The 25,394-nt window shown below is 43.9% G+C and overlaps 1 protein-coding gene across 5 annotated transcripts in view; it reads left to right on the top strand.

Moving 5' to 3' along the window:
- The window catches only part of BBS4 (Bardet-Biedl syndrome 4), a 39,599-nt gene that overhangs the window by 5,396 nt on the left and 8,809 nt on the right, over window positions 1-25,394 (top strand). The window contains exons 2-12 of one of the 5 annotated variants that reach the window (XM_082769431.1): window positions 10,066-10,145; window positions 14,191-14,254; window positions 15,104-15,162; window positions 15,802-15,874; window positions 17,702-17,755; window positions 19,265-19,392; window positions 21,154-21,208; window positions 22,087-22,155; window positions 23,359-23,511; window positions 23,650-23,821; window positions 24,291-24,396. In XM_082769431.1, the coding sequence (XP_082625557.1) occupies window positions 10,132-10,145; window positions 14,191-14,254; window positions 15,104-15,162; window positions 15,802-15,874; window positions 17,702-17,755; window positions 19,265-19,392; window positions 21,154-21,208; window positions 22,087-22,155; window positions 23,359-23,511; window positions 23,650-23,821; window positions 24,291-24,396 (947 nt within the window). In that variant the 5' untranslated portion in view covers window positions 10,066-10,131. Of the gene's footprint in view, window positions 1-10,065; window positions 10,146-14,190; window positions 14,255-15,050; window positions 15,163-15,801; window positions 15,875-17,701; window positions 17,756-19,264; window positions 19,393-21,153; window positions 21,209-22,086; window positions 22,156-23,358; window positions 23,512-23,649; window positions 23,822-24,290; window positions 24,397-25,394 lie in introns of those variants that run through there. The other 4 variants (XM_082769433.1, XM_082769434.1, XM_082769435.1 and 1 more) reach the window with 4 other exon arrangements.

The raw sequence follows: 25,394 nt of genomic DNA, 5'->3' as shown, positions 1-25,394 counted from the left end.
TGTGGCTCAAAGCTTCTCAAAACTCTTTTACCATGCAGAAACCTGGGTTTTGGATAGATGACAAAGCCCCAGTGTTTTGCATCTTACCGGAGTAGTTTCTTTTGCTTAATTGAATTTTGAAACATTCTCAAGTGCTGGGTATTATTCTTGTCTAGCTATTCCTGTCCCCGTCAATATTTAGCTCAAATACTGATCGTGCTGTCCTTTTCACATAGGTCCTCATTCTTGAAGACAAGGATGTCGTCACTGGGCTTTAATAAAAAGCAGGTGCTGGTGCCAATTTGATGGGCAGTAAACTCATTTCATGTGGTACTGGCTGTAGTTAGGAAGCGCTGGTGACAATCTCAAAATGTGACTGTTGCATTATAAATAACTTCCAGCTTATGCAGAAAAAGATAGGCGTCTTTTATGCGGTGTCCTGCGAATGCGTCTCGCTTTCTCTCTAGGCAGCTCACGCAGATGAACCGATGGGCATCCCTCCTGCAAGTATTTTAATGGCTCGAGCGCTCTGAGGAGCAGGAACTTTGTAGTGCCCTGGTGAGTTGGTTCTGTGCGCTGCAGAGCCGGTCATTTCTGAATTCCTGATAAATCAATATAAATCCATTCTTTGAGCCAGCTTCAAAGCTGCCTTTGAACTTGTAAGAGTGAAGCTGCCTGAGAAATCCAGATAAAAAACGACGCCCTTGAGTTAAATTAATTAATACTTTTAAGTGTGTCAAAATGAAAATATGTTAGTAGAAATACTGAGGGGGGACTCAATGACACAAATGTGGTTCTTGGTTTCTGGACATACAAGTTTGGTTCCATTTGGCCATGTGCAAGCCAGGTTTTGTAGCCCATTTGAACCTAAAAACCCATTGAAAGAAAATGATTTCTAAATAATACGGATTGGTTGGTGATTGTTTTATAAGAAAAGCCAGTATTTTCATCTCTGGTACGTGGGTAGCACTGGCACACGTGTTTGGTGCAGGATCTGATGAAGGTGTTTTTAGTTCTGAAGAGAGCTGTTAAAAAAGGTGAGTTATTTTGGGTTAATTAAATTGTGTAATACACTTCATCCTCTTCGCCTCAAAGCAACAACCCCGCACCATAAAGAACTGGAAACATTTAAGTTTGAATGTGCTAGTACAGCTCTGCCCTCTTGTGTGTGCACATTAATATCTGTGATAACGCGGGGACTCATTTTAGATCGAGTGTGGTAGGTGTGTTGTTCTGTCAAGGCTGGTGTCACCGTAAAATTTTAGTGCAGACTTTTAAATCAGACGTTTTATGGTTTCACTTCTAGTTTTACATCTTTTGGCAGCTGTCAGCCTAATTTCATTTCCCCTCTGTAAAAATATAAATTCATATCTGCTTCTTAAACCTATTGCAAACCTAATTAGACAATGAAAAGTGCAAGAAAAGTGCTAACTCTTGTAGCAAGCAAGTGTAATCTGAGTGCCTTTTGCTGATTTGATAATTAAGAAATATCTACCACTATATATATGGGGTGCAGTAGCCCAGCTTTAGGAGATCTTGCCATACAATTGCAGCGTACTACTTTAGGATGACATTTAAGTTGGCAAATTTATTTTTTTCATCTTCCTTTAAAAGTTCTTGGTGCTAGGCAGTTTCTTTTGTATTTTAAAGTATTCAGTTTCGTTTGTCTGGTGTACTGCTTACAAATGAAATGGCATCTCCTGCTGTGAAATTAAAAAATCTATATACTAAAATAGTAACAAACAAATTTAGGAAGGGCGGGATTCATCTTTCTTAATTTAGATGGCTCTGATACCCAGCTCCAGGTCAGAGCAGATCACCTATGCCCGTGTTTAGTGAGTGGAAAGCCCCACCCGATGCCACCCCTCTGATCTCTCCCAGCCACCTATCTCCGGGTGAGATGAATTGCTCCCCGAGGACGCGTATTCCTCTCCTTTACTGTAAAGACAGCCCAAGGCAAATAACTCAGCTGGCTTAATTTTCTGACGCCTAAGTTAAGGGAGCTGCATCCCACTCAAGAATGTCACAATTAACCTTGCCTGCACAACATTAATCCAAGCCCCTGAGTCTTTCGTGACATAATTACACGCTGGCTTTTGCCCAGCTCTCCAACATCACCCGTTGCACAGGGATGGTGGCACTCACTGAAAAGGGAACAGCTCAGTGGGAGTGTGAAGTCAAAAATATCTCCCTTATTTAGGGTATAGCCAGATGTCTTGTTTATCCCAGCACAGACAAATTCCCTGGTGCTGCAAGGTCATAGTCAAAAGTGGGTACTGATGTGAGGTTCTCTGAAGCTCGAGGGCTTGCTTCTTCAGAGTTACAAACCCTGTGTACGCTAAGACCTCGGTGTCTAGAGCATCCCTGCTGTGCATCGTGCTGGGAGTCAGTGCTGGGAGGTACCAGGTCTCATGGGCAGCCAAAAATGAGGGATGGGCATGTGGGGAAGCTCTGGTAGGTGATTTTTCCAGCATCAGAGTGAGGTTTCATGTCTCATGCAACATTGCAGTGACTTAACAAAGAAACTCTTCATTTCTTCCAGGTTCTGTCCCCTTTGCCCCATAAGGTTTAAGCTTTGTAACAGAAGTCCTGCAATTTAGGCACTGTATCGTTCACATTTTGCAGCAATGTCATTCAACACCCAACCTTGATTTATTTTTATATTCATCCTAATTAGGATGAGGCAGGGCACCTGGTGAAAATACCAATGCTGTAGAAGTCCTCATGTAATGAAGACATGACACCCATGCAGTAGGGAAGAGCAAATCTTTGTTCTGGGACAGACATCTGGCGTGGAAAACCATCCCGAGGCAACACGTCAGGAAAAACAGTGGCATTCAGAAACAGGGGCTGGTAGCAGGAAGCGCTGGACCATTTTCAAGACCACATATGAAATATCCTTCTTTTGGAAGGGATGAAACAAGGGGAGGTTTTAGCTATTACTCTCTGATGAGTGGGAAGTTTGGGAGGCTGTCGGGACTGAATTGCCGTGCTATTCCTGCCTTAATTTTGTTTTGCTTTTACATGGGAAATCTTTTTCTTACAAAGGCCTTATAACAATTTTGGTTTCAATTTCTATGCAAAACACCTCGCACCATAGACAGAAAAAGCCTAAGCGTAAGTATTTAAGCCAAAAGAAGGATTAGTTTGGAAATCCTGAAAGCACTGATCGCTACCGCGCTCCTGGAACTGGAATTAATGAGAAGCTGGTTAGGAGGGTTATTTTGGGAACGTCTGCAGCCAGCATGACTTCTTTTTGTGGGGGAAATATCTTCCATCCCTGCTTTACTGTCATCAGCTCATATCTCGGACCTCCTGTGCAGTTTTATTCTGGGGCGGCGTACTCTGACAAACAAACACCCAAAGGGAGCTCCCTCTCCCCATTGCCTACCAGGGTATCAAGCACAGGGCATCGAGGAGGATGAAAGCATTGAAATGGGGAAGATAACAGCGGGGGGGCTCTGCCAGGAGCTTGAATCCTTGAATATCTCCAGCGTAGAGTTGAGAGCTGTTGTCGAATCAGCCTGTTTTTTTCTAGATTAGCTTGCGTTTAAAAGCAAACACGGTAAAAGTTGTTTCAGACTTGTTTTTCTTCTGTTCAGCATGCGTGCTGCTGCTCAGCAGACAGCATCAATGCTCAAAATTGGCTCGTGCAGAGGAAACAGATGGTTGGTGTCTTTTTTTGAGGCCAGTAAACGAGAGTCTACTTTTTTAGTTTGCTTTTGAAGGTATGTGTGCATTACTAAGCTTCACCCCAAGGCTGCTCGCTCTTTTAGGTCTGAATCAAATGCTTCGTGTCGCAGTGCTCAGGCTAATGCATTCGTGCTTAGGGAAATATAATTCCCCTCCTCTTGTTGAAAGGAGTCAGGGTTGCAGAGCGGTATCTCGCCAGCCTCGTGCTGGTACTGGAGGTTTCCCAGTAAGCAAACTGGTTGAGCCGCTGGGAGGTCTGGGGTGGTCGCAAGCATTGGTTCCTTTACTTCTGTAACCTCCTCACTTCACCTTTCAAAGGTTAAACTGGAGCAGCCCACGCTGTGGAGGCATTTATATGGAATAATCTGTGCAGGTATTTGTTTTGCAAATAAAAACATTTCATTTGGAGGAACTCAGACCTTAAATGCCTTAACTCAGGAAAACCACTGACTTTGAAGTCTGAGCTGGCTGCTCTTCAAGATTCATGCAATGTAAACTAGCAACAAAAATTGCCCCCCCCTTTTTTTTCCTAGCGTGTAAATCAACTTTAAGATACAATTTTCATCTCTTCATATAACTTTGGCTAATTTTCCTGCAGGGGGAGGTGTAGAGTCAGAAATGTTGCCTTTTTGTTTAAACCTGCTCTTGTTTTTCAGCCTCCTTGCAGTTCTCTCTGTGTCTTGTGAAGCTATTAATACGTGATAGTAAGATCACAGCTATGAATTATGGCTTTCTTTCCAGCGTCAGGGTAGTATATGATGAATTTTACTAACCCCAGCTGACTGTAAATAAGGAGGAACCATACGGGTTTATCGTTTGATTTAAAGGTGTTCCAGCAGCAATTTGCAAAAGGGAAAACAGAGGGAAGGGAATTAAACAGAGGGAATGGCTGCAGCTGTGCGAGGAGACGGTTGCAAAATTCTCTCTCCTTTTTTCTGTTGTTTACAGGTATTTTACATTTATAAATGTTTCTGCATTTTACAGGTATTGTTGTGTACTCGAACACCTGTATTCTCACACATGTATGCAGATATACACACGCAATTAGTGCAGCGTAGCATAAACAACCTCCGCTGGGTGGTGATTTTCTGAGCTATTTTTTATCATTACCAAATTTTGAATACATTTTGTCTCCATTTATATGCTTTTCAAACTCCAAAGCTGGGTGTGGGCGTAGGCAGGACGATGTTCCTCTACTAGTTTTCTTCCCAAGCTATAATGTGTTTATATTGCCACAGTCTCAGTAAAAGCCTTTGGGTGTCTGGGTAAGGAAGAGGATTTCTTGTTCTTGTGTCTGTGCACCAGCCTAGCTAGGGATTTGTAGGGTGCTTCACTGCTGTCAAAGCAGCCTGTTGTTTTTAAATTTAAAAAGCTTGAGAGCTTAAAATGCTTTCTATCCATAATTTGTACCTTATTTTGGAAAATAAGGTTCCCTGGTACATCATTCTATAGCAGCCTTTTGAGTTTGTTCCTTATTATTTTCGTATTATTTTTATTCAGAAGATGCTCATTACCTCTATTTCATCAGCTTTACCTTATTTCCCCACGTTGGGAGCTTGTGAAGCTCAAGGCAAGAAGGAGAACTGCACAGCTGGTTTCATCCTTGCCTTTCCCTTCCTATCGGCGTCTAATTAAACACAGTTGTGGAAGCACCAAGCTTCATTTTGGGCTGTAACCGCAGCCATGCCCAGCAGCAAACCTTCCCCAAACTCTGCAGGTGGGAACGAGCACATCCCTGGCAGTAATGCCAGCAAATGTCTCGGGGAGACTGAGCTGGGAATTGCAGGATGTGGTAGATGTTGGTGCTGAAAGCCTTAACCACACATCGCATCTCAGGTTTGAGGAGCCTCCTCCAGCCGCAGGTGAAACATCGTTACGGTGCCGTGAGTTTGATGCTAAGCTGAGGACCAGAAGTACTTGTAGCCAGGAAATGCATCCCAAATCAAAAAGATCAATCCTGCTTTTGTGTCTTCGAGAGAGCCTTGCCCTCTCTGATGGCACAAGATCATAGCTTCATGCCTTTGCTGCAGCAAAGCTCCCTTCTCCTTCTTTTTGAGCGTGATGCACTGTCCCACATTTTTTCTTTGGTGCAGCTCTGCTAATAGCAAAGCACCACGGTAGTGAGAGACTTGAGTCATTCCATCCTTACTCATTAATCTTGAAAGTCCCTGTGTGCTGGTGTGCTTTCTCAAGACTGCAGGGTTTTGTTTTACAGCATCCAGTTTTGGAGTGGGCTGTAACTAGGAGGGGTGACGGGCTGCCTGGTGGCTGCGCCCATGTGGTTACGGTGAAGTCGGCTTCATCTGGCTGTGCCTACAGCACGAGTAGTCTCTGGGTACCTTCTAGAGGACAGCTGGTGCTTTAGCAATCGCTTCCCCCTGAAATTTGGTTGTTTGTCCACCCCCCCATGTTTTTTACATGACAGCAATTTGAATAGGCTTCTATTAAATCTGAAAACCGCTGGTTGATAGCTGGTACCTAGGCTGTAATTACCCAATACGAAGACACGAGCACAAAGTAATTTCCTAGGGAGGTTTCCACAAAAGGGGACGATTCAGATTTCATTTTTTCCAGTCCTTTGAGAAAATCTATAACAGGATGAATGGAGTGAGGAGTGATGATAGTGCAGCGCAGATACAAACCTGATGATCTTCCTCTGATTCTGTCGGGGTTTCCACTCCAGTGACTTCCGTAAAGGCGCGTTGTCAGAAAGAAAAATCACGTTGCTGGGAGCAAGTTGTGCAATCAATCACTGGCCACAGAGAAAGAGGGGGATCAGATGGATTCCCTTTTGAATTAAATCAAAACACTGCAGAGCAACTGGCCTGTCTCTTGACTGAGGTATTTAATCATATATTTGGTGCCTGGCACCCTGTCGCAGGTGCTTAATGAGAGTAGACTTTTGTACTCTCAGAAAAGAGAGGCAAAAAGATAATTACACAAGCTATAAACCCTTCTCACTGTAAATACAGTTTGGGGATAATTGCATTTTCTTTAACAGCATGATGTACAGAAAATACGTCTGTTTTCTCTGCTAGAATGGTCAGAAGCCCTGCTTTTCTAACCTGGGGTCCCTGCATCCCCGCGGGCACTGGATTGTAGAGGACTGTGCAGAAGGTGGCAAAGAAAGACATGTTTTCCTGTGCTCTGCAGCAGTTACATACAAGGGACTTCTGAAAGTCCGTGTGTTGAAAAAGGTGGAAAATTGCATTGCAGGCAGCCTGAGGGACGTGATGAATGTGCTCAGCTCCTCCCAGCGAGGCCAAATTCAGCAGCTCTTCCCTGTGCAGAAACCTCCTGGTTGCGGCCTCTGATTAGGGTGAGATTGCAAACCACTGTGCCACATGAAAACTCCACTGTTCCCCATCATCCCTACCCTTGAGGAGTCTGCAGTGTGGTGCCAGTGCTTTGCTTCCCACAGCCATTTTTGGGTGGATTAGACAAGTTCTTGTCTAATGATTTATTAATTTCCTTGCAATTTCTTTGTCTTTCCACTCTTCTCTGTCCTCTGTGGCTTCCACACCAGGTTTGGTACGTAATGTTTGTCTTGGAGTTCTTCAGAGGAAGGGTCAAACCACTGATATTTTCTTTCTCGAATAGGCTCAGGGAGTCTATCAACATTCTTCTATGAATCTTTGTGTTTCTTTTGTGTTCAGATTGTTTATATCTACGAATTAATCTAGACATCTTTTTAGAAAGACATCAGAATTTATTTATCTTTTTTCAATTTATTCGTCTTAGGGAAAAAGGAAAAAAGAGGCTGATGTCATCTCAGTCAGGTTTGTTGCTATTTCCAAATGTGTTTTAGGAGAGGAAAAACTCCACGTGTTTTCCCAATTCCGCCTGGTTATCCGAGGAGATAGCTCAGCGCATTGCTGGGGGGAAGCAAAACTGTTTTATCTCTGCAGATGTGAATGCCATTCACTTGTGTGTTTTGTGGCTTTTTTGTTTCCTCTCAGTTTTATCTCCAGCCCAGCTCTTTCAGGTAACTCTTCTGGGTTTTGCAGTCTCAGACCCACAAGGCAGACGGTGTTTGTGAGATGTCGATGTCCATTTTGTCCTTTTCTTTCCTTTCCTGCTTGTTTCTCAGCAGAGGAGATGACAAGGAAAGAAAACACTGCCGTGGCTCGTGCCTGTCTATGCTGCAGATGTTTGAGGTAGATTATGGTAAATTGATCAAGCTCACGCTCAAATCCATTGTAAAATGTGTTCATTTCCAGATGGCATTGTTCTCTTTGGTCTCTGATGCTTTTTTGAAGTGCATGCGCAGGATCGATTGCAGCTCGATACCCAGCTCAGTGCTGTGACATTTAGCGTTCGTGTTGCTGGCTGGGGTGAACGTCGCCTCTTTCTTCCTTCCCAGCACTGCTCTCAGCAGGCATTGCCGTCGTGTAGGCGGCAGTGCAGCGTCCTTCTGGTCCCACAACTGTGAAAAAGCCCCTTCCTTCAGGAATTCAACAACCCATCTTGCATCTGCTCGCTGATGTGCCATCCGTATCCCAAAGCATTCATGTAGGGTCTAACCTCATTTGGTCTTTCCCACCTCAGCTGGAACACACCCCGGCCAGCTCGATTTTCTGTATGTTTTAAGGTTTAATGGTGCTCTCTGTTTCTTTTTGACCTCTCGGTAAGGCTTGCAGTGCTGTTGGCATCAGGCTGGAGACCAGGTGGGATTTGTCTGGAGTCTCTTCTGATTGTTCCCTATTTAAAACAGTTTCCATTGTTTGTAATGATACAGGATTTTGTAATTTTAGGCTGTATTACTAGCACAAATTGGCAAAGTGTACTTTAGTTTGGACTGGAATTGGAACGTTGATGGTTAAATAGAGTTTGCAATGCCTGCCTTTAAATCCATGCTTACAAAAGAAGGTAAGGAGTACCTGAATAGGTCAGGTTGATGTGCCATCTGGTTCAGTATTTTGTGCTGGGTGGTGGCAAGATGCCACACAGGGGCAGCACACAAGTCTGGCTGCTTTCTGCAATTCATTTCCAGTACCCCTAAGTGCTGTATTTCTAGGAAAAGAAAGTTCTGTCAGAGCCTGGCATCTGCAGTAACTTACACAAGGAAGTCATTACAAGTCTGCCAATGAATTAGGTAACCACCCGATGCAGTCCAGAAGAGCAGCCCTCTGCGCTCTTTATGAAATAGTGCTTTTTTAAAAATCACTTTGTAGACACTTTTAACTCCTTACTTGCTGGGAAACCACGAGGAAGAACAAATGGAAAACATAAAGCTGGTGGAAATCAATTCAACTGATCGGGGAGCGTGTGTGTGCAAATGCCGTTCTTACAAAGGTCTGAGAGGGAGCAGCATTTGATGAGAGCTTTTGGATCCCAGGTCCCTGTGTTGCCCTAAGGTGGTCACATCAGCTTTCCATCCGACCCTGCCCCGTGCTGCAGGCTGGCAGTGGGGACCGTGGGGCATCCCTGTGGCCTCGGCCCCTGCGACCATCTTTGCCTTCCACGCTTCTGTCACAATATTGACTTGCAAACATACAGCTTTTTGCCAGTTGCTATGGTTACCTCTCAGCTACCAGCATCTGAGCTGCAGAAACGAGAACCAAGCAATACATTTTGAGCCGTAATGAAATGCACAGCAGTGTGTTAAACTTTTAAACCCAACACGAATATCACTAAGCAACATCCATTCGTGATTTGCCATAATTACTGCTGCAAGCTCCATACGATTGAAACACCGGAGCACAATCCTCTCCCTTCCACTGCATCAAATAGGTTTTTCTGCCAGTAGCTTCACAGCATCTCAGACCTGTGATGTTTCATACTCCCTTCACAGTTTCAAAGAACCAAGCCTGACCTCTCTGAATTATTCACACCTCGAGAATGACAACATCTCCAAAGTCTCCTTTTGTGTGTGGTGCCTATTTCCTTCTCATTCACTCCCAGAAATTTATGTTAAAGAAGTTTGATTCTTCTGCCCTACTTCTGAAATGTGAATCTAACTCATTTCCCCAAGCTGCTTCTTGCGTATTTGGAAAAACCAATCCCATCAGACCGGCGTTAGTGCTAAATTAAAATGTGTGCGTAGCCAACGTGTTGCTGCTCGGTGCTGCTTGCTCCTCTAGCTGCACCAGAAGGAGCAGATGCCTCAAGCCTTTTGAGGTGGTACTTCTCTGTTTTCTGCTAAGAGACCTCATTTAGTGTCTCTGTCTCTAACAACGCATTTTACACATCAGCTTGAGAAATAAAATGAAACTGGACATGGGTTGTATGTCCAGGCTCCAGGTTTCAAGTCGGAAGTTTAATTGCACCGACGGGTGCAATTGCTGTTCTCAAATTAGTTGTGTTGTGCTTGCAGAGCAGGCAGTTCAGAATCCCTCTCGTGCTTTGCCCAGGTTCCCTGCTGATCAATCTCATTTTGTATTTTACATGCAGTGCCGGAGATACCTGTTATAGAGAGGAGAAACTGGTACATCTATCTGCTGTACGTTCGCAGGGAATATGACGAGTGTAAGGTAAGAGCTGCTGCTGAGATTTTGCGTGAGGAAGTACTTAACTATGTTGTCAAATGGTGGTTTTCATGCCTGGCCTAGCTGTGCTGTGGACAGGGGAGGTGCAGAGCTGTGGCCTTCCAGGTTTGCCAGATCACCTGCTGTGCCACAGGGTCGTTAGGAACCCTCTTTTCCCCATAAACCAGTACATCACCAACGTAATATCCCAACTTTGAGGTAAGGCTGAGCTGTTGTCACCCTCCTTCCTGACTTCTCTTGGAATCAGGGGACCAAAAGAAAGTAGAACTAAGACAAGGATCAAAACAGCTTTAATTTTATTAAATCCTCAGCTACAATCAGGATTCATACGTGCAGTTCTCTAGAGTGCTCCATAAACTCACCATACGTTTGGAAGTGGTGAAAATGAAAGGATTGCAAGCTTCTCTTGTTCCAGGTGATACACGGGGTCTTCCACACTGATTATAACGCAGTTCCGTAGTGCAGGTCTCTCAAGGGTACTACAAAGCTGCTATAAAAAGCACTTCAATCAAGTAATACATTTCTACTGAGTCTAAAAATACATCTTGGCTATCCTTGAATGATATGCTTTCATTTTGCTTGTGACACGCTGCACCTTTTGATTTCTCCTCGGTTTGGTGGGTATCATGGAAGTGGTTGTTTGATTTGGGATTTAACAGTAAGTGGACTAAGGAAATGCCAAGTTTATTAACCAGTGTGTTTTCCTGACACACTGAAGATGATGTGCCAGTGGCAGGAGGAGGGGTGTAAGAGTTGCCTTTCTGTTTTTGTAATGTGCAAAGAAGATCTGGAAATAGTTTTTCCCTCCTGAAACACCAGGATCGGCCAGGACTTGTCTCTCTCTGTTGGAGAACTCCTGGGGGTGCTTAAGAAACTGGTAGGCCAGAGGAAATTCATTTAGTTCTTAATTAGCGGAGCTGGAGGGCTCTGTCATCAGCAGAATGATTTCCTCTCAGATCTTGGTTTAAACAGATCTAAGCAGAGGCTGGACTAGTAATCTAAATAGAAAATTGCTTCCCTTTTCTGTTGATCTGACTGCATTTTCTTGGTCTCCTGTTTTGTACGTTTGCCAGTTCCATGGCAGGCTGTAGACTCGTGGAGTGCAGAGACATACAGCTTAGGAAAACAGGAAGTAGCCGTGTGGATGGTGTGTGAAGGGAGCATTGGCTTCTGCAATTTGTCTTTAGTCACTGAAGGAAGTAAAAGATGGGGAAAGATGTAGAGAAGACAGCTAATAACGTTTCCTGTGGCAGACCAGTTTTGCTTTAGCTGTCAGCTCCTTCCTCCTGGCTCACAGAACCGTGTTTTTGTGGTTACATCGGGAGAGTTTGGCACCGGACAGTAGTTGGTTAAATAATCTTCCGTCCGTCCTCCCAGATGCGATGAATGTGTGCTCAGAGGCCTGGATTTGTCCCAAAGAAGATAAGAACGTCAGCATGCCAGGATCCTTCTGCAGTCCCTGAACCATAGCCGTGTCCAGAAGGCAATGCAGATCCTAGGTGCACTGAACTGCCCTCCGGTAGCCTCTGGCTCTCTCTGCTGGTGCTCGGTGGGGTTACAGGTCTACGCAGGATGCCCCAGCTGCCTGCCTTTACACGCAGTGAGCATAGGCAGCCCCAAACATGCTATTCAGTGCCAATACCTTCAAAAATGAAAGGTGGCATCGTTATTCCTGATGACTGAAATGGCTTTAAACTCACTAATTTCAGTACAATTTGGGCATTCATTAATGCCCATCAGTTTTCTTTTAAGACTCAGCTAATAAACGAATGACCTCTGATGCTATTAATTTTGGCCTGATCTTGTTAGACTCTTTCCCACTCAGTGCCTTGAGATGCCTCCTCTCCAGCGCAACTGGAAAAGCTCCCTTATTTGTCAGCGGTGTAAAAGCCCAAGGAAAAAATATTTCCTAACGTTGACTCCCTGAAATCCAAGCATTAAATTGGCTTTAACCCTTACAGGGCCGCTCCTGCATCTATTCCGGCATTGCCAAGCTTCTGACAAATGCTGCTGCTTATTACAGCATGAGATGAATAACTCCGCCTGCTTGATTCCGCTACCCAGCAAGGCACAAGGCAAACATCCCCCGGAGCCAGAGGCAGCAGCAGCCCTGCTATTGCAGTGCAGGCAGAGTGGATCTGGGGGGTGGTAAGGGGGGAGCGCAGGGACGGGCCCTGCTAAGCAGTCGTCATCACTCAGCTCTTGCTCTTCACATAGGCAGCTCATAAAGTGTGTGTTCTGCTTGCAGCAGCAACTCCAGCTCTTCCCCCTAACCGTTTTTCACAACAGAAATCTTCTGTTATGTGCGAGGGAAGGATTATTAAAATTACCAGATGCTTTTAATTAATTAAAATCACTCATGCTGGTTGGTCTCCTGCCAATACGTCTAAATTCTGTCAGCAAGTTAAATAAACTTGGGAGGAAACGCTGGGATTACAGATCATATTTCTCAGCTCAAGGCCTTTCACTATGGGATTTTTAGGGCTTAAGGAATTAATCAGATCTCTATAAAAGATAGCTCTCTATTGCCTGCTCTTGCTCTGAGACTGGTTTTATGTAGATGGGGCAGTGTTGCATACCTGTGTTCAGAAATGCTTGTTTGTGTCTGAGCTGAAAGTCCGATGATAAAGTACTTGGTTAAGACTAAAATGTAGGCTTGTGGAGGGTCTCTGGTCAGGAGATCAGAGGGTATTATGGCCAAGGGGAAGAGCAGCCTGCGTTTGTTCTTTCTTTTCCTTCCTTTGTTTAATTTTCTTTCTGTCAGTGAGGTTTCTCAGTAATAACTCTCCTTGCCTTCACCCCGCTTTCCATCATTCCATGTGCTATGTTTGAGGTTCAGTTTTCCTCCTTGCTTTCTGGTCCTTTCATTTCTATTCGTCTCGGAGGCAGGGGATAGTGGTACTGATCACACACTAGACAGAAGTACCAGATGAGTGCCAGGTTATTGCTAGCCCAGAAATCCTCCTTTCTTTCCCCTCTTTGTCTTCTACGTCAGAACAAAGGAGGAACCTCAAAGAGAGCAGAAACAAGACGTTTGCATCCTGCCCAGAGTCACTCATTTTGGCTACTTTTACAATTTCAGGTCATGTGTGACTATGGAATATAGCCAAACTGCACCCGCACCCCAAGCTGTCAGCTGCAGGAGTGCATCCAACAATAATTTACATTTTCCTCAGATTTCTTCCTTCCTTTCCCCATGTACTCATCATTTGTTCATTTGACTTTCACTGACTCAGCTGCAGTTGCTCCAATTCAATTTATTTCTTCACAAAGGGCCTAGAGTAGATACCCTTATCAGCAGAGGATGCTTTCATAGATTTCTTGTGGCGTTTTCCCCAGGTAATATCTAATTATCTTTGGTAATGGGAACGAACAGAGAAACACTGAACAGCTGTGGTATTCCTGGCACCATGCTCTCACAAACAATGATGAATTTGCACTCTTCCACGCGCTCTTGTAGTTGTCCCAAACGCAATCCAGTGCCTGTCCTATATGTGCAGTTGTGGTTTATGTAGCTGAAACAAAATCTCTTTCACTAGTTTTGTTAAAATGTTGAAAGTTGACCACTTTTTTAGTGTTTTAATACAGCATATTGCAAAAACTAGCTGCGAATTCTGTCTTAATACTGACTTTTCCAAGCACAAAATTTGGTTACGTGAATGTTGTATTTGTGGTGTCCAGTGTGATACCACCGTTACTGTCACAAAAGGAAGCACTGTGTCTGACAACATGTTGCATGATGTTTTAATTCAAGGTATTTTGGGGCACTCTGCTGTGCGCCCAGATACAGCACAGCTATATGTAGCACGTGCAAAAAGATTCTCCAAATCAAAGTCACAGGAGGCATTTGGTTGGTCAGAATCATTTTTCTTTCGTAGAGGTTGCCTTTATTAAAAAATGTGAAGGGTTTATATTTGTTTGAAAACTGTCATGCTGCAGTTTGGAAAGGGGGTGATGGTGGCCCAGTAAATGGGCTTCTCAGAGATGGGGATTACATTTACCCTGTGGTCTTTGCACTTCCTCGTTTCAGGCTGTCATCAAAGAGCAGCTCCAGGAGTCTCATGGAAGGTGTGAATATGCTGTCTACGTTCAAGGTATGTCACATGAGGCCTCTGAAAGTCTTAATATTGCTAAAGCCAGTTACTTTTGATACAAGATACAGGGAACAAGTGGGGACAAAAGAAGGAAACGGGTATAAAATTCTTATGTAAGTATATTTGGCTTTTTTTCTACCTACCTTCTAGTGTTGAAATTTGGGATTATCACATGGACAGAGACAAGATGTTCTGTTTTCTCTTCACTGATGAGTTTGTCGTCAGTTCCTTCTTGGACTTGTGGCTCTTGGCCTTCGATGTGCTGGTGTTCGATTGGGTCGTGTTTGATCGTGTGCTGTGAAATGTATTGTGGATGTGTGTTGTCTGTCAGAGCTACGTGCCTCAGGTGGCTGTTGTCTTGCCACTTGGTCTAAGAGTGGTCTTCCTCTGCCTTCTCACAAACGTCCCCCAGACCTTGGCGTTGAAATTCAAAGGGCTGTGTGTCACCTTGGCAGATGACTGGACTGGGGGACAGCTGAGATTTCTTGGCCAAGGGCTTATGGCAGCCTGTAGGAGGAGGGGAGGAATCCAGACTGCATCATAACGAACAGTTGGCCAGGGTTTCAAGATGCCTGTACCATAAAGAACAGATTTTTTTCCCAAACGAGCATGGGTCCTTTGCGTGTATTTTCATTCTGTTCTCGCACACAGCTTCTGCATGAGGTTGCTGCAGGAGGAGAAAGACCAAACAAGTACTGCTATAATGTATCTGTACCCCCTGTTAGCTCCCTGGTGTCAGAGGTACGTTTTTCCTGCAGATAATGGACTAATTTGCCTGGTATATGTTGTCTTGCAGCTTTGATATTTCGCTTGGAGGGGAAAATTCAAGAATCTCTTGAACTCTTTCAGACATGTTCCATTCTGAACCCTCGAAGTGCTGACAACCTCAAGCAGGTGGCACGATCGCTGTGAGTGGTGTTTTTATTGTTTCACTTTGATGTGCTACCCAGGACCTTCCAGGTTTTGTTTTTCTCCCAGGCATCAAGTGGAATCTCTGGCTGCTTAATTCCAAGCATGCTTCCTCCTTATCAACACTTGAGATGCTTTCCAGAAGCGTGGGCTACCCTTTAAAGCACATTCTCTGTTACATGCTTGGCTGCTATTGTGTTGTGTGTTTTTTTTTTCTGTATTTTTTTTTTTCATTTGTGTTTGTGCTTTAAGTGAGAGAAGTAGCACACCAATTTCCAGGTCCAGAGCTAAAGCTGCAGCCTTGGACAGTGTAAACTTGCCCTGCAGACCCCTTTTTGTCTCTGAGTGTCCAGTCTGCTTTTGATCACCCGTGCTTTTCCTTTGAGACAAAGGCAGATGACCGAGCCTGTGGATTCATTCCTTGCATCTCCAATAATGTAAGGGAGTGCAGAATTAATGACCTTGGTCCTGAAAGGGAGCAGTGCTGACATATTGCTCAGATTGGAAACTTCTTAGGGCTTCTCAGGCAGGTCTCTGGAGAACTAGCAAATAGCATCATTTCTCACTGGCAAAGGTGATAGTGGTTGCACAGCAGGGTTTCAAAGCAAGAAAAAATAAAAATTGAAATGCTTTCACAGGTTTCTTTTGGGGAAACACAAGGCAGCCATTGAAGTGTACAACGAAGCAGCTAAACTCGATGAAAAGGACTGGGTGAGTGTTGTGTTGATTTGGAGATTACTGTGCTGTGCAGATGTTTCTGCAGTTTTATGGAGACAGCTGCAGACGTGTTCCAGGCAGAGGTGAGCTCATGCTGCCTGCAGTGTGAGCTGCAGGGCTGAGAGGCAGAACGATGATGCTGATGAGGCTCTGCAGCCGCTGGTTTGGATGGCAGGAGCAAGGCATGATCTCAGCCTGCAGTCCCACACCTTGTCTTGGGGCACAAGCAGCAGAGAATCTAGCAACGTGTTTGAGCTTTGCAAAGTACCGGTATCAACACAGCCATATATAGTACGAAGAGCTAAATGACATTAAGGACAGTGTGGGAAGTGCCTCCTTTGGTCATCATTAAACCCTCATTATCACTAAAACTTGCTTCAGTAATTGGGAATCCTTTCGTAATGCAAAACAGCATTGAAAAAGATCGCCCTCAAATTAGCTGAAAAGGTTACTTCTTATCTACCAAGCATTATCTACTTGCACAAAATGTAGGCTGATATCTACAGAAGCAATAATAAATTAGCTCTTTCCTCTTAAGAGGAAAATAAGGAAGGAAGAACACTGCAAAGGGAGATGTGTGACAGGAGGTGAGAAAAGAGAGGACGCAGCTTGCAGTTAGCTGTGGACAGCCTTCTGCAGGTGGCCGTTTTGCCTGCAGAAGTGTTGTTTCTAGGACAGACTCGCCACATGTGATCTTTTTTGCTAAGACATGATGCACTTGCTGACTTTAGCGGTACTTTTGGTGCTCAGTGTGTCTAAAATTGAGGCTTGATACCAGGATACATGTGACGTTATTCTCATCAACTCATCAGTGCCAAACAACTCAGAAACCTTTTATGCTGGGGATCGTCCCTTAGCTAACCAAGCTACCTGCAGTATGTGCTTGGCATGACTATAACCCTATTTACAGCCACAGCAGGCAGACTTCAGTGGGCATTTTGATCAGTTATTTCCCGTACCTGGCTCAGCACTGGCAGCAGCCTGTGCTCTTCGCTTGTGCTGCCTCATTCTGCAAGCTGCAGTGACCAGGAGTAGCTCTTTGATTCATTACTGTTCTCCACAGTTGGAGAGACACATCGAGGAAAGTATCATTGTGAGGGTAAATAAGAGAGTTTTCTCTCAAAGGTCAAGGCTGTCTAAACTGATGAAGCAGTGAAATGCTTACCAGAATAGAAACGAGGAACTTGTGGACCTTGCTTTTCAGCTCTGCAAGATGTGCCAGGGTGAGGAAGATGACAAGTAGCTTGGCTGTTACACTGTTGGCGATGAATTAGTGGCATGATTGTTCCCTACAGTGGCACTAGAGTGTTTAGGATGCCAAAGTGATCTCCCTACTGTGTTGCAAACGTGTTTCAGCTGCCAGAGATCCTGGATATCAGCCCTTCTGGTGCTTGACTTCTATTTTGGAAAGTTAGACACATCTTTAAATTTTGTCCAGCTGGATGCAGTGTTGTGTGTGTCTTTGTGATTGTACAGGTAGATGGAGAGCCACCCATGAGGGCAATGGGTGTTAGCTTCAGGAATCTCACTGGGAACTGAGTCACATGAAGAAAACAGTCTTTGCTCCATATTCTCCAAAGAGACCATTGTCATTTCTGTGCTTTAGTCCCTCTGGACTGTAGTCTTTCCCATTCTGTCACAGTTTAGCTCTGTAGGTTCCTGGAGCAAATGGAATTCATAGGTTTATTTGAACTAAAGCAAGAAGGGTATGGGCTGGGAGTCTCCCTGTCCAGGTCAGCGATGACTGTTGTCACTGGTAGATTACGTATCACATCTCAAACGTCGTGCTGATTGGGTTTTATTTTGCTTTGTTTCATACAGGAGATCAGCCACAACCTGGGGGTGTGCTACATGTACCTGAAACATTTCAACAAGGTAATGCAAATGCTCATCTCACCTACCTGACAGATGGGAAGCAGGGCTCCTGGAAATTTCACACTCTGGGAGTTTGAGGTGGACCCTTTGCAGTGCTGGGTATCAAGGAAGCTTTTTGCTTTGGTGTTCATTTCTGGGAGCAAAAGTTCATGAGCTGTGTCTGTTCTCATTTGCATGTTGAATTATTTTGAGTCAGCTGAAAGTTTGTGAACTTGGATAAGAGTGAAACTGAGTTTAGCCTTGTTGCTGGCCAGGAGGCTTTTCCTGAACTAGAATTTTTCAGAGAGCATTTCTGTTCTTAAAAGGAATGTTTGAGGAACCTCAAAGAGCTGCCTCAAACGAGACAGAAAACCAGCTGTGCTCCATCAAGAGCTGCATCTGTTTCAGAGCCTTTTAAAACTACTGTGGTAAACATTGCAGGTTTTGTGAGGAGCAGCAAACCACTGAGCATGCCAATTCCATCTTCTTGCAGCAAGAGAAGTGTGATGGTTAAGACCCAAGCTGTTTCCCCAGCATAAAGCTCAAACTACTGCATCTTGTGAATAGTCTCATTGGTCTGAAGGAAAACCTGCTTCCCCTCGTCTCTGGCAGGATTCAGGAAAACACAACACTCAGCCTTTGTTCCCAGTTTGGCCCAATTGCTCCCTGCTGCTCTTTCTGGTGGAATGCTGTGGTCCTTGCAGGCAAAACCCTGCTGCATTCCCTGTTGGAGGCATTGCTGTAAAGCAGGATGTTGTGGAGCATAGGTCCATCCATGGGATTTGTTATCTGCACTAGCAGTTTCCATACTGGGACCTGCCAGCTTTCCCATAACTGAGACGTACTGGTCACCCTGGGTAGCAGTGTGTGCTGAATAATTCCTGGAGGACACCTAAAACACAACGAAGCCCATGGGGATGGCTGTCTTTTCAGTAGTTGTTGGTAACAAGTATCCCATAGTGCAGCATTCCTTTAACCTGTCAGCATTTCTCTTTCTAATATATGGTGTGTCCAGAAACAGCAAATGTTCTTTGCAGTCCTGCTGGCTAGGCCTGAGGAGGTAAGAGGAGGACATGTTGCAAAGCGTCTCCTGTTGGAGGGGAGCAGTGTGTGCCTGACAAGGGCTGATTCATTCCCCTGGTTTACTTGGCAATCCCTGCTTGCTGCTGGAGTAAGCATTTTAGCGAGGAATATCTGCAACGTACCTGTTAACCTCACAGGGCTGAGGCTTCCCTTAAAGCAAACAGATTCAAGCACAGGAACAGGCCTGTGCTCCTCTCTTCCTCGTGAGGTTGTTGCCTCTTGGCTTGGAGCATGCTGCTTCCCTTTTTTCTGTCCCAGAAAGCTCATGGCCCCCAATGCAGAACTTGTTTCAACAATTAGCCGGGTTGGGCTTTGCTAGCAGGGCTCTCCGAGCTCAGGGGGTGCTAGCTGTTCCCTTTCCCTAGCTGCTGTGGGTTGCTCTTGGGCTGTTGCTTCACCGAGGAATGATCACTGATTATTTTTTATTCTCTGTGGTTGTGTGTTTAGGCACGAGACCAGCTAAACAATGCCCTGGAGCTCAACAGACATGATCAGACTTACAAGATGCTGGGAAAAATTCACCTTTTGGAGGGGGAGACTGATAAAGCCATTGAAGTCTATAAGAAAGCTATAGAGTAAGAATATATATATATTTTTTTCTTTTTTTCTCTGTCAATGTTCCATCCTATGCCAGGATTAATTTGATGGGTGTCCCAGATCTGAATTGAGGACACAGTTAAAAAGCTAATGGTAATTACAGTGTCTCTGTGCAAAGCAAGCACTTTGCAAGCTCTTCAGCTGTCTCTGCTCTCAGCTGTAGTCCTCCTCCTGCTGACAACATGTCAGGGAAGAAGGTAGCTGTTTGAAGGTCTGCCAAGAAACAGTGGAAAACAAATGGACAGAAATGCCTCGGAGCAAACATATCCCAAATGGACTTAATAAATCCCAAAGGTTTTTCTACCAACAAGATCTAACCCTGGCTGTCTCTCTAACCCCGACTGTCTGTCAAAACTCAGTTGCTGGGTTTCTCATGGAGTGATTTGCGTTTGAAGGAGTGTGAGTAGGCAGACTGGAGATGGGCTGGTGCATGGTGAGTTTCTCCCACCCTGTCACCATTTCTGAGTACCAATCTGTCTTTTTTAGGACGTTCCTGAGTGTCTGATTTACCGGTGCTTTTAAAAATGTAGGCAAAAGACTAAAGGAAAGCAGGAGCATGTCAGAAACCACTGGAGGATCTGCATTTTGTACTAGCTGTTTTTCCTTCTTACACATCTGCTTTTGGCTGCTCTCTGGCAGTATATTGTGTCGGGTAGACGTTTGGATTAATCTAGAATGTTTATTACATAAATAATCCTTGCTAAGCATTTTACCAGGTTTATACTGGTTATCTTGCTGCCCCCCTTCCCTCCCTTCTTCCTCACTCCTGCTTTTTTCTTTTTGTTCTCATCTGCCCGCTGCATTTAGCCTGCTGTTACCAGCTGCAGGTTAGTCTGTCACTACTTTCTGTTTATCTTCCACCAGGCACACAGGTTTTGCTCCAGCTGAGATTTAAATGTGCCCGTGTGATTGTACATACTAGATTTCTTAAGACTTGATAGCAGTGACTTGAAAATTTACTTCTGTTAAGTGAGGCCACAAACATATAGCGTCCCTTTCTACTTCGTTGTTGTTTTTTTAATGCTATTTATTTCTTAAAAACCTCCTGGGAATGGGGATGCTTTTAAAAGTGTTCATGACATTGCTGTCTGAACCCCAAATTAGCCACGAGGGTTTGGGAGTTGCATGCAGTAACTGAAAACACTAAGGACATCCTTTTTGAAGCCTTGCTGTGCTAAACAGTGGTGTATATTGTCCGAGGTGTGTTAACTACTAGAGCAGTGCCTGTGGATTGCAGTGTACCACAAGGCCATGATGAGCAGTCTGCAGCTCATAATCTTTTTGTAATGTAGTGAATGGCGAGTCTGATGATGAATGTGTGGGATCCACCAGAAACGCTGAGGATTGTCTGTCACACGTGGCCCCAGAAGCTGGGGAGGGATTTACAGGATCATTTATGGGAGACAGGAGAACCCCATTTTCTATTTCCAGGTCACTCACGCAGGCTCACTGTGAAGCTTAATAAAACCACATCCTCTTATCATGCTTCCAGACCCATTTCAAACAGCTGCCTTCATTTCTTCTTAGTATCTATAAGGCATTTTGAAATCTTAGATGTATTATTGTTCAAAGGAAGTCCCCATGATGGTAACTGTTCCAATATTTGAGTATTATTAATAATAACAGTTAATTTCGTATTGTGACACTAGGGCAGTGTAGCATAGCGATGCCATGTTCTGTATTTACCTTGTTCTAGAAGGGCCAATTCACAATGCAGCTCTCTGGCTTTTGTGTTACAGGTTCTCTCCAGAAAATACAGACCTCCTTACAAAACTGGGCTTAATTTACTTGCAGGTACTGAAAACTTCCCATATCTATTACATGAACTTACTTATTTACAAAACGACCAAGACTGTTTTATAGAGTTAATTTCTATCCATCCTTATGTGACTACCCTGCGTTTCTGTAAGGACTGTATTTATCACGACAGAGCTTGCTTTTCTCTTGTTTTCTTTTTTACTTTTGCTGCTAACAGCAAGTTGATCCTGGATCTGAGCCAGAGCAGGAATTCTGTCTGGCAGCTGCCCTAATTCTGTTATAAATCCTCTAAGTACAGTAAAACATGACTAGTCATTACCTTACTTCTGGAGCTGGAGTCCAGCAAGTTAATCTACAACAAAAGCAGCCGTGAAAGCAGCATTAATGCACCATAGAAGAAAATCATTGATTTAAATAACAAAGGCATACATATCACTTATCTGTGAAATGTATGGGCAGGACCATCTGATTATTCCAAAAGTAAGCTACCCAAGGAGCAAATGGGCAAAGAAGAGCTGGCAGTATCAATCCTGGCAGGATTGATGGGCTAGAAAACTTGCACTGAGTGCTAATTCAGAAAGCTCCTTAAGCATTTCCCTATCTATTTAGATGCTGGAGAATAAGGTGTAGATCTTCATAAACATTGCCTTTCTCTGGAGATAGGGAAATTGGGATGGAACAGTGTATCCTGCTCAGCATAATCCATTTTTATGATTTGTTTTGTAAATCATCAAACAGGAATGTGTGTGTAAGTTAGTAAGTGGAAGCTCTGCAAAAATCACTTTTCTGAGTCCTTTTTTTTAGCTGAACAGAAATTTGGGTGTCCATAAAGCCTATGTTTTCCTTTCTTATTCCTGATTTTCTGATACTTTTCTCATTTTTTTCTGACTTTTCTCATTTACTTCTTTTCCCAGCTTGGGGATTACCAGAAGGCTTTTGAACACCTTGGAAAGGCACTTACTTACGACCAAGGCAATTACAAGGTATCAGGAGGAGTGGAAATGAACCAGCTGACCTCTTGAAACTAATTCCAGTATCAAAGTTTTGCTGTCTGTATCATTGAGAGGCTAAAAAGGATTATGCTCCAGAAAACTTTTTCCAAAATACATTTCTGGGACCTTTCCCTGGAGAGGAAACTGGATGTGTGTGGAAACAGAGAAAGGGAACTGGGCAGAATATGTGGTGTTAAATTGATCCCTTGTTTTTTAATCTGAAGTTGCACCTAGTTTAATGAACTGAATTTGCTTTACAATGGAAGTCTTCCAGACGTTGTTTTAAAAAGCCCAAGACCTGGGTCACTGTGATTCCTAGGCATGGAGCACAGGCCCAAGTGATGTCCCATTACATTATTCTCCCATCTGCTAATAATCCTCTGTGTTTCCAGCTGTTACATACAAGTGTGACTTTTCCTTGGCTCCAGTCCGGAAAGCTGAGTTTGGCATCTAGGTTTCATTCCTGGTTGTGGAACTGCTTCCCTTTTTAAACATGTTACTTCATTTCTTGCTGCCTCCTTTGGTACGATGTTAGCAAAGTAGAATATTGAAATGCATGGTTGACAACTGATACATGAATGCAAGCCAAATGTTATTGTGAAAACACCTTTACACTTACAAATTTTACTTGTCACCGTGAAGTATCATAAATGACTTAACTAGCTTAGTGTGGTTTAAATATATATGTGTTGCAGCCACTTGCCTTTTTTCCCCCAATGCATATTTCCATTAATTTGCAGTATCAACTAGTTGGTGTGAACTAGGCTGCTTTGTCTCGCTTGTGTTTTTTACTCTCCAGATAACTTACACCAGAACTGTTTCTATCAGTACTTGCTGGTAAAAAGAAAGTAGTAGTGCATAGATCTTCTCAGACACCTGGGCTGTAGAAGATATGCTATCACCCCAAAACATACCCTAAGCACTTTTTACATTACAGGATTTCAGAGAGTGCTATGATTGAGATAGGTCAGGAAAAAGTGGACTCAAGTCCCTCTTTACCCTGTCTTCACTATATGCTGAGAGGTTCTAGAGGTTCATCTGCTCCTCACTGTTGGTTTTGGCAGCCCCTAGAAGAAAACAACTGAAAAAGTTAAATGGTTGCTTTTGAGATGGCTTTAGCTTAACAACTTTATCATCTCATCATGTTTGGGGAAACGCAGTTCCTCAGCTGGTTGCTCTCCTCTTCTCTCAAAGGCCACCTTGGCAGCTGGCAGCCTGATGCAGACCCATGGAGACTTTGATGTTGCCCTCTCCAAATACAGGGTGGTGGCCAGCACCATGCCTGAAAGCCCCCCACTGTGGAACAATATTGGGATGTGCTTCTTCGGCAAGAAAAAATACGTTGCAGTAAGTATCTCGTTTCCTTATTTTTCTTCATGTTTTTTCATGTTTTCAATTTTATATAAGAACGCGAGTCCTGTTGTGGCAGAGACAAGACGTCTGCTTGGGTGGGCTGTGTTACAGCACGCTTATTCCTTTTTGAAGGCTATCAGCTGCTTGAAGCGGGCAAACTACCTGGCTCCCTTTGACTGGAAGATCCTGTACAATTTGGGCTTAGTGCACCTGACGATGCAGCAGTACGCGTCAGCTTTCCACTTCCTCAGTGCTGCCATCAACTTCCAGCCCAAGATGGGAGAGCTGTACATGCTCCTTGCAGGTAAGCGACACGCCGTTATGCAGCTCTGGTGTATATCCAGCTTAGGAGATGCAGCGTTTTGGAGAGGGAAAGTTTGTCCTGAAGGAAAAAAACATTGGACAAAGGCTATACCAAGTTCCCCAGCAGGTCACCAGTGGGTGTAAAGCCTGAATAGTTTGTTCTCTCTTGGTAGTGAACAGAAAGGTTAAATTGTAGTTAGATCCAGGTTACACATTTGGAAAAAAAAATAAAATACAAAACCAAACACTTTTTATCTTTAAGAGTTAGGGTTGGTGTTGCCTAGAGGGTGTGCATGTCCAGCACTGGTAATTTTTGTGATTTGGTGAGATGAGTAGTTATAAGAAGGGACATTAGAAGAGTTAATCCTCACCTGCACTGGGCGCAGTAATACAGACAACCCTGCTAGCACCTATTTATTTCATGATTTAATGACAGTCTGAATTATCCCAAAAGTAAAGTCCTTGTGAAGTATCATCTTCTGTGTGTACCTTTTCCTTTGGTACAGTTGCTCTGACAAACCTTGAAGACATTGAGAATGCAAAACGTTCCTATGAGCAAGCTGTGGCATTGGACAAGTAAGTCTTAATCACATCTTTTAGCTCTTTGATCACGCTGCTTTTCCTCCCTGCACCTGGTTTCCTTCACATGCTTTGTTGCTCTGACTACTCTGACCCAAGACGGTTTTCATTAGGGAAATATTTTTATTCCTGAAGCAATGCAAATCAGTTTGAAAACCACTTGTTTTTTTTCCATTCAGGTCAGCTCTGAAAAATGAAAGAAATTTTGTTTGAGACCAAACCAAAGCTGATTTTTATTTTACTGTTTATTTAGTGAGTCAGTGATGATGGCTTTGGATTCCAGTCCTCCTTTATTTACACACAATGGAGCAGATTCAATAGAAGGAAACCAGCCATCCCAGAATATTTTATAACCCAAAGTTCAAGCACTGGTGAGAGCACTGAGAGGCTTGGGTTAAAGCCTGTTCTGAACTGGTCAGAGGGAAGATTTTAGCTGGGAAAATGTGGGCAAGAAGCTAATATAAAGCATATAAAGGACAGTGGTGCAGCTCTTTCTTCTCCATTTTGTTAGCAATGCTGGTGTTTGCAATCTAGCTCTTAAAATCAGAGCACTTGCTTTCAGAAATGTTAAAGTGAGCCTTTCAGTGGTAAAGATAGTCATTTGCGTCATTTCAGGCAGAAAAAACAGATTTGTCTCAAATTTAGGAATAGTTCTGGCTGCCTGGGTCTGCTTTTCTTTACCTTTCATTTTTCACTTTTCACATTTTAACTAGTGGGAGGTTTGATGGCGATTCTCCCCAGTTTACTGCGAATATTTGCATACTGAGAGCAGCCTGCACAGTGAGTCTTAAGGCAGGCTCTTTTCCATAGTGGCCACCACAAGATGGCAGGAGAAAACACTGGTCCCTGTCCCCTCCAACCTAGGCACACAGGCCAGGCTTAATTCTGGGAATTCTGGAAGTTCCCAAGCCCATTAAAAAAAGGCAGCAAGTTTAAAAGAATAGTGTCTGACCCCTTAGTGCAGTTCCTTTTGCGAAGAGGTGCTGTAAATGCTC

This window comes from Aythya marila (genome assembly GCF_965140915.1).
Source record: "Aythya marila genome assembly, chromosome: 11".
Classification (NCBI taxonomy): Eukaryota; Metazoa; Chordata; class Aves; order Anseriformes; family Anatidae; genus Aythya; species Aythya marila.
The sequence above is the reverse complement of the archived record's forward strand: the minus strand, read 5'-3'. Positions and strand labels throughout refer to the sequence as shown.